Source organism: Myxocyprinus asiaticus, chromosome 31 (assembly GCF_019703515.2).
Source record: "Myxocyprinus asiaticus isolate MX2 ecotype Aquarium Trade chromosome 31, UBuf_Myxa_2, whole genome shotgun sequence".
Taxonomy (NCBI): domain Eukaryota; kingdom Metazoa; phylum Chordata; class Actinopteri; order Cypriniformes; family Catostomidae; genus Myxocyprinus; species Myxocyprinus asiaticus.
Genome location: NC_059374.1, coordinates 15,207,954 through 15,216,578, shown reverse-complemented (window position 1 = coordinate 15,216,578; position 8,625 = coordinate 15,207,954). Strand labels below are relative to the sequence as shown.

Below are 8,625 nucleotides of genomic sequence, written 5' to 3'. Positions count from 1 at the left end.
GCACCTGTTACCAGGCACGATTATATTTTTTCTATAAAGAAAATACACGTTAGTTCATATATTTTTTTCTCTAGTAAGACCTTTAATATGAGAACAAAGATGTACTGCAAAAAACGTATTCCTGATGAGAATCTTTGTTTTGTTTTCCTTTAAAAAATATCTAAAAATCTGGTTTTAGAAGCAAAACTGCACAAGATATTTAAGTTTTTTCCAGAGAATGTTTTTTAATGTAAGTGTATTTTATCTTACTGTACTGGAAGATTTTATTATCTTGTTATTAACTGGTTTATAGTCAAACCAAGTGAAAAAAAAAAAGACATATTACATTTTATAGCATGTATTCTGTAAACTGCAGTGGAATACATTTGAAAAGTAACCCTCCCAACCCTGCCAGCCATACATAAGATTTGTTTGGATTATTTGGTACCTTTTCTGCTATGTGACAGTTGTTATTTTAGTGTGTGTGTACGTGATCAAGTGTGAACTGTGTCCGTACATACCTAATAAACCGGGTGAGTAAAATTCCACAAAATCAGACCATACCACACTGAGTCTGTATATAAGAGCTCACAGCCATGACCAGGTTCATATCAGTTCCATTCAGTGGCAGCACAGCACACAACAAACTAAGAGATCAAATAGGTAAACTCAATTTACTACAAACCAGAGCAGGATGATACTGATGCCTACATATATTTTTGATAAACATTAGCAGGTTTAGCATTTAAATTGTTATTTTTGTATTTTTGTAAATTGAGTTAATTTTTCATAGATGTACTGTAGATTTGATTTGAGAATGTGGTCTTTGGTTAATGAATTAGTACATAGTAATGAAAATGGCTAATCCTTGTTTAATGCAAAAGCTTTGGCTTTAAAAAGACATTAGTTCCCATATGTGTAGCTAGTAACAAGCATTATTAATACTCTTTTAGGGAAGTAAGAAGAGAGGGAAAAACTGTATGCTAAGCAGTTAATACTGATGTAGCCCCAAAATTGTCAGAAATAATTAGCCCAGTCACTTACTAGAATTTAGTATTAGGATAGAGAAAAGTTTGGACATAGAACTAGCCTAAGTTTAAGATATGCACATCTAAACTGCAAAATACTTAACTGTCCTTAAAAGTACACTCGTCTGGATGAAAAAAAAAAAAAAACATAAGTTGCTAATTTTATTTTATTTTCTTTAAATTTGAACAACAATTATTTGAATCATCTATTTTTTTTCCTTCAGTTTCTGAAGCTTTCTGAAACATTATGTTGGCTTAGCAAGGTTGGCCAGTGTGATCCTTCAAATCATCGCTGACATTCAAAACAAAGAAAAACACTCACTGAAACAATGTCTCTTCATCGGACAACGCATCCTGACCCTGGGCCCCGCACTACTGAGATATGTGAGTTATACTTAATATTTTAGGCTCAACCATCCAATTTTTTTTGGTCCAAGATTCTTAGAAATAGCTAACATGTTAGCTTTAACAGTTATTGCAAGATTATATAAAAAATCATACCCTATTCCTGACACACTGTATTTATTTATCCAATATACCTCTCCTCTAGTGTCTGAAATTGACAGAGACAAACATATTTTACTGCAAATGCTGGACCTGCACAGGGAGAAGGTGACTCCTCTGGATCTTACAACGATGCTGTATGTCACCACCCCAAACATGGAAGACAAGGTACCAAAGGACCCAACAGAGCTCTCAAATGCATTCCTCCGAAGGCTATGGCTGTATAATCCCCAAGCCCGCAGCACTCGCTGTGAGGCTGTAGTAGGAGTGTATGGTTTGGACATGGATGAGAATTCACAATGTGCCATCAATCCCTTGGACCTAGTTGCAGCCATCTACATGACAACAAATAGTTTCCTGCAGCAAGAGATCACCCACCGAATGGTACAGTGCAACTTTGCAGTGCCTCTATACCTACCACCCATTTACCCAGAAAAGAAGGGAACCCTCCTCCTGTGTCCTTTTAGAGATATTCTAGGTCAGTGGAAGTCACCATCTGAGGGAGCTATCATGAAGAATATGGCTGATTCGAGGATGCTGTTTCTCTCCGCAGTGAGACTAGGTCACTGCAGTGTCTCAAAATCTCGAGTACTCAACCATGTGCTTGGGGGTCCACACAAGCTGAATGAATGCTTCATAAACTCTGGCATGGAAGGAGGGAAGCTGCCTCGAGTTTTCTCAGATGGTCTAGTAGAGGTGTGCTGGAATCTTATTTCAGGAGATCATCAGGACAAAGTCTTCCCTCATCCTGTGCTGGTAGCTAATCTCCGTGGAGATGCAGCCAACCATGAAAAACAGACAAGTCTTCTGTGTTACACATCTGCAGTCCTCATAGTATTCTGTGGTAGTTTTGGCATTAAGGAGCGAGAACTGCTTGCCTCATGGAGAGACAATACAAGCCACATGATTCTAATAGACTGCTCAATGTCAACTGAGGAGGATGGACAAGAGAATAATGAACATAATGAGAGAATAAAACAAAGGCTGGTGAAAGATTTAGAATTGCTTGATGGTTCAGTAATTTATGGCTGTACAGGTGATGAGGAAGCAATTGCTAAAAGCTTAAGAGATGCCCTGAATCACCGTATTCCATACTTACACACCGCAAACCTTGTTGGCACAGCTGGTATGGCCAATGACCTCAACATTAAAGTTGATGAGAATGAGATCTGTCGAATGGCATTTGGTGAGGTTGAAGAAGTCCTCAGTGGATTTGAAGAAGGAGTGTCTTTATATTTGGAGGACCAGCTGCCCCTGCAAGGTACAGTGTGGAAACAGTTGTGTCGGCTAGAGAAGGAAGAGGCACGTCATCATACAACCCAGAGCATAACAGAAGAAAAGGAAAGCCTTATTAAACTACTACTTGAATATAAGTTAACAACAGCCATGAGGGCTTTTATTACAGCTCTGTGTACATTTGACATGACCAAGCGGGCATTTTTCCTCTCTTGGATGAGGGTCAAACTTGAAGTTATGCAGCTGGATAGATTGTCCCTTCATAGGGAAACAGATAGGGAACAGATGCCAGAACCTTGCATTGGACTCGAACACTTCCTGCGGGAGTTGGGATTGGTCTATGAACGATATTTCCGCAGCCCAAACAGTGACTTGTGCGACATGTTTCGCTTACCATATTTCGGTGCTGAACTACTCTTGTATGGAGTTCCCCTTGAGCTCTATGATGGGGATGTCTCGGTTTTTCCCATGAACTGGGTGTACAGCGTTCTTTACGAGGTACACAAGCAGCTGCCAAAGTTCAGTCGCATGAGAGTCTTGACAGTCTTGGGTTTCCACAACTCAAAGACCGCTGAGATCTTATCTGCGTTGTTTGGCGTTAACTTCCCAAAGTGGGGGAGAAGGCATATCAAAGGGGCATACATGCTTCTCCTCAGCCTGCCTGACAACTTCAGAAAGGAGATGGATTGTGAATTTCTGATGTTTATTGGGACAGAAGGTTTGAACAGCCAATATGCAAGGCAAACAGAAGGAAGTCTTGTGCATGACAGTGAACTGGCTACTTTTGTCAGTGGACTGAGTGATATTACGCTGGTAAATTTACCAGACGAAGTTCAGGATGACACAAAACGCAACCTTCAGATAGCAATCAATGCTCTTCTCTGCACAAGAGACTTGGAGAGGAAGACTACATTTCAGGTTGCTTCAGAGGGAGCAGGAAGGGATGGAAAAATCATGAGTTATGCAATTAATGTACTGACCAAAGGACAGAGCCCAAATGAATCTCAAAGGGAGACACTTCTCGCAAATGAAACAGGTGTAAACCATATCCTGAATGGTCCATGGACAAGCCAATCTGTGACTACACAAAACGCTCAAACCTACAGTGATGCAGTTCTTGGGCTAAAGCAAAGCCTGTTGACTATGTTCCATGACAAGGCAAAAAATGGCCAACCAACCTGCTTGGGTGCATTTATGGAGCATATGTGCAACTTGTGGGAGTCAGTGAAAAATGGAAAATTTGCCATAAAGTTTGGAGACACAGGAACAGCTGATGTCATTATTGGCCTCTGCGCAAAACTTGTAGAGGGAGAGAAGCAGCTCACAGATCAAATGGATCTTTGGGTTCAAGGGATGGAAAACCATATAAACACGTTAAAAGAGTCAGCTTTACAAAATGGAGAGGACATGGATTCAGATGGCTTACTCAGAATCTTAAGAGAAGAAGCAGCAACCCAAATCAATACAGAGGGAGACAAAATCAAGGCAAGTCTCTGGGACAACCTCAGGGAAGAGGATATTGACATTGCCCTTGTGGACAATTACAAAGCAAGCCTTCTCAAAAGAGTAGACCTCATTCAAGAGCACATGACATCTAATGTTGTTCAAAAACTTGAGGCTGCTACCACCCGGCATAACATGACAGTCAAGATGCATGCCTTACTAATGGCACTTGAAGCAGCACTGGAAGTAAAACTACGTGCACTCTTACAAACCTCAAAGAACACTGAATGTTTGATTGAGGACAAGGAGCTTGCACAGGAATTTGTTAATGTTTGGGAAGACATCCCATCCAACTGGAACGATCCCCCTCTACAGACAGAGGAAATCTTCACAAGGATAGTGGAGCAGCTAAAGGAAAACCTGAGCAATCGTGGTCTGATAAATCAGAAGATCAAACTCTGGAACGCAAACCAACTCAATGGCTTCATGGTAAAGAATGGTCACTTTGCTCTTGGTAGTAAGATGAAGAAAACACTGAAGTACAACAAAGACGTTGCTCAAAAATTCACCAATAATTTGATAGAGGACTGTAACAGGAGAGTCTCTGAGAAACTGTGGCGCAAAGAGGGCTACTCTGACAGCTACATGAGAGAGTTACTTATAATTGTGGACAAGGGTCTGGAAGTTTTAAAATTAGAGCCATTCATTATGAAACCCAAATTTGAGGTGGACCTCAAAGGATACATCTGTAGCAAAGCAGCGGAGTCTTTTCAAGAAATCCAGGAGTCGCTCATGAGGGAAAGAGAAATTAAAGGGCGATTTCTAAAGGAGCTCAAGGAAAAACACATGCTGAATTTCATGTATCAGTTCCGAAAGAGGGACCAGTGTCAAAGAGCAGCCCAAGCTTTCACCAACCTGTGCCTCAAACCAACAGCTGAAGACTTTATTTACAGCAGCATGGAGAGACAGATATTTCATGATATGCTCCAGCATAAAAATGCACAGCTTTACAGCTCATCAGAGAAGTTCCACTACGGTCTTCTTAAAGACATGCTGCTAAAAGACCGCTTTGAGAATTTCCATGAGTACCTGCAGTCCCATGAGAGCTTCAGTCGGAAGAGCATAGAGAACTTTGTCGCAACACATCTCTCAAGTTCTGTTATGATTGAAGACCGCAGGAAACAGAAAATGCACCAAATCTTTGAACTGATACAGAGATGCATTATTCAGGCATCTGAAAATGGTAGTGGGGTACAGAGCAATGTAAGACTACTACTGGAGAAAATTTGCATCAACCTGCAGAGTCTGGGAGAAATCTTTGTGCCAACTCAAATCTTGGAGGAAACTTTGTTTGACATAACTATACATTGTGAACACTTCCTCACAGATCTAAAGGAATCAGTTACTGAGCTGTCCTCATCAATTGCCCAAGGATTTAAGGAGAATGAAGATGTTATTGAAGTCTTTGATGACCTCCCCTGTAAACTTCAGAACATGCTATATGAAAGATTGAAGGGCTGTGATCAGCGCTGTCCTTTCTGCAAAGCTCCATGTGACCTGGGAGAAAAGGAACATCAAGTGCATGAAGCCGTTCTGCATCGACCCAAAGGTCTAGTGTGTTATACCAATGCCAACTCCACGACTCTGTCCCACAGCACCTGCTCTGCAGATATTACAGGCAAGAACCAATTCCAAAACAGACATACAGGGGGTCAGTCTCTGCCCTTTAAGGAGTACCAGTCCATCTACCCAGACTGGAATATTTCCCCAGAGGATCCTAGGAACAATGGGGCTGCAGTCTACTGGAGGTATGTGTTTGTGAGGTACAACAGTAGGTTTGCTCAAGAATATCAGTGTGCACCTGCAACATTACCTCAAACTTGGGAAAGAATCAGCCAGGAGGAGGCACTACGGAGCCTAAAAGAGGCCTTCAATATTACAGAGTGACAACATCCTTAACCAGCATCATTATCTCCATGTTTGTATTTCTCATAATTTAACTGCACCTGATAACACAGAACTTTACTTTAGACAAAGACTATACTTGTATTAAAATGAAAAGGAGAAATTAGAAATCATGCTTTTTAAATCTCCTATAAAATCTTACAAATAACACATTTTAAACAATAATGAAAGGATACATTTTTATTTTACTTTTATTTGTTTTGACTTTAATTTTCTTTATTTTTACTTAAAATTTTCTTAGCATTTTAAATAAGTAAAAAAATAGATATATGCATTTTTTTTATTTTATTTTTTAAGAGGTAACTACAAAGCTATCGCTCGCCCTCTGTCTACCGACTTTGCTCTGACTGTCACATGACAAAAATGGTCAGAGGGGAGAACAGTAAAATGAAGAAAACAATGCTCAAATTGGTAAAGGGAAATTGGTAGTTTTCACTTCTCATTTTATTACTGGAAATCTTGAAGAAAGGCTTGAAATTAAATTACATTTATCATCGCAGAGAGAAATATGTGTCCAGCTTATATTAATATCAGTCCATTTCCAATTATCTTTTCTGTCACGGTTATGCAAAAAAGTCGCTGTATGTTTGGGAATGGCTGTTCAGTCACTACATTTAGAGAAAAGCTTGTTAAAAAAAAAGTTGTTAACTGACCCTCCGCCATGTCCAACCTATACTTGGGCTGCTCTTACTAGCCATAACAAATCTTTCTGCACTTTCCTACCTTCACCCTGTTGTTGTCTCGCTGTCAAACGTGACGCAAAAAACCAGCATCAACATTGATGTTTCATACCCCTCAACAAAGGTGTAGTTGCGCTCCTGGTCCTGCCTTACAGGTAAAAGAGCCGATCACTTTTTAGATTCAGACATCGAATGTCAGTCAACTCGAGATGGTCATTTGCATTAGCTGAACCAGCCTGACAAATAGCGTTTTATAGCCTGATATGAGCTAAAGAAGCACAATTTATGATTAATTTTGTCAGTTTTACTGCTAATATGAAATATGTTATTAATTGTAAACTTGACAAACCATTTTAAAGATTTTGGTCTTTCCCTATTCAAATAGATAGGAGCTGTACTTTCATGCTGTTTGATTCCATAAAACAATAGCTGCCTAAGAGTGTTCCCAATATGGCCAACGAGTGGACTGACTTGCCTTGAAAATGACTTTGCTGTAAATAAAAAAAAGATAGAAGGGAGAAACAGGTGAAAACAGTTGATAAACCCTTTCGTATAATCACATGTTATGACCAGTTCCAGGTATATTTACCTATTTGCCTCTTAGAAATGTTAACTCGTTAGATTTCATAAGTAATTCAATGTTCACTGTCAACAGAATGTCTGTTAATAAGATTTATACCATGGTGACACTTTTACTTTCCCTTCATTACAAATATTGCTCTGATATATGGTTTACAAATAAAAAATATTTTAAAAAATCGTGTTTGTGTATTTCTCTATTATTTTTCTATTGTTTGAAAACAATAGATAATAAAAATAAGGAAGAAACTTAGACACAGAAGCAAATGATTCTTAATCATTTTTTTTTTTAATAATTACATTTAATGTATTAAATTATTTAACATACTGTATAATACATTCTTAAAGTAGATTTTCAATTATTATGAATTATAATTATAATTATAATGATGAATATAAAACCAACTGATTTTAAAGTTTATTTTTTATATGAAAGAAAGCAAAATTCCAATGCATTATACATGAGTAATTTTTAAGTGAGACTCACCACAAGGACAAAGTAACAATAAACTTGAAAGCTGACTTCATCAGTCTCAAGAGACAAGCCTAGTTGTTTCTTAAATTATTTGCCGAATTTAGTTATAGGTATGTCTAATTGATTTCAACTATCCGTAATTAGGTAATATCACAAGAGGTCAGGGTAAGCAGGCATTATTCATAGTACATTTACAAAAACCTGTTATTCATAGTGCATTTACAAAAAAACTATTTTGATAATAATTATAATTTATATATATATATATCTATATATCTATCTATATATCTATCTATCTATCTATCTATCTATCTATCTATCTATTATATATATATATATATATATATATATATATATATATATATATATATATATATATATATATATATAGAGTAGCCTACTCTTGTTATCAAAAGTGCATAAAAAATATTCTGTGGTCAGAAAATATAATAGAAAAGATATCATACTTTCTACACTAAGTTAGTTCAAGTAAGAAATTGAAAATATTACATTCAGATGCTACATCTGTACTCATTTTGAGAATGTAGAAATTAAAAGCTTTAACATTTAAGTAAATATTACTTAGGATTGTTTGTTATATTTACAATGAGTCCTCAAGAGTCAATCTCAAAGCAGAATATTTTCAATATTTTTTTCGTGCACAATTTGTGATATTTATTTGCAGATTTGAGCACATCCCACAAGTTAAAAAAAATACTGAAAGAGGGAAAAAAGG

The 8,625-nt window shown here is 37.6% G+C and overlaps 1 protein-coding gene across 1 annotated transcript; it reads left to right on the top strand.

Moving 5' to 3' along the window:
* The first annotated feature begins 603 nt into the window (after positions 1-603).
* si:dkey-202l22.6 (interferon-induced very large GTPase 1) lies at positions 604-7,593 on the top strand. Its single transcript, XM_051665074.1, has 3 exons — positions 604-642; positions 1,232-1,391; positions 1,558-7,593. Exons 2-3 carry the CDS (start codon positions 1,337-1,339, stop codon positions 6,135-6,137), a joined length of 4,635 nt encoding a protein of 1,544 aa, XP_051521034.1. The 5' UTR covers positions 604-642; positions 1,232-1,336; the 3' UTR covers positions 6,138-7,593.
* Positions 7,594-8,625: the final 1,032 nt, after the last annotated feature.

Excerpts from the sequence above, each read along its gene's own strand:
- si:dkey-202l22.6 (XM_051665074.1), top strand. The coding sequence starts at position 1,337 with ATGTCTCTTCATCGGACAACGCATCCTGACCCTGGGCCCCGCACTACT. Across the intron at positions 1,392-1,557 it reads GCCCCGCACTACTGAGATAT|TGTCTGAAATTGACAGAGAC; the intron begins GTGAGTTATACT and ends CCTCTCCTCTAG.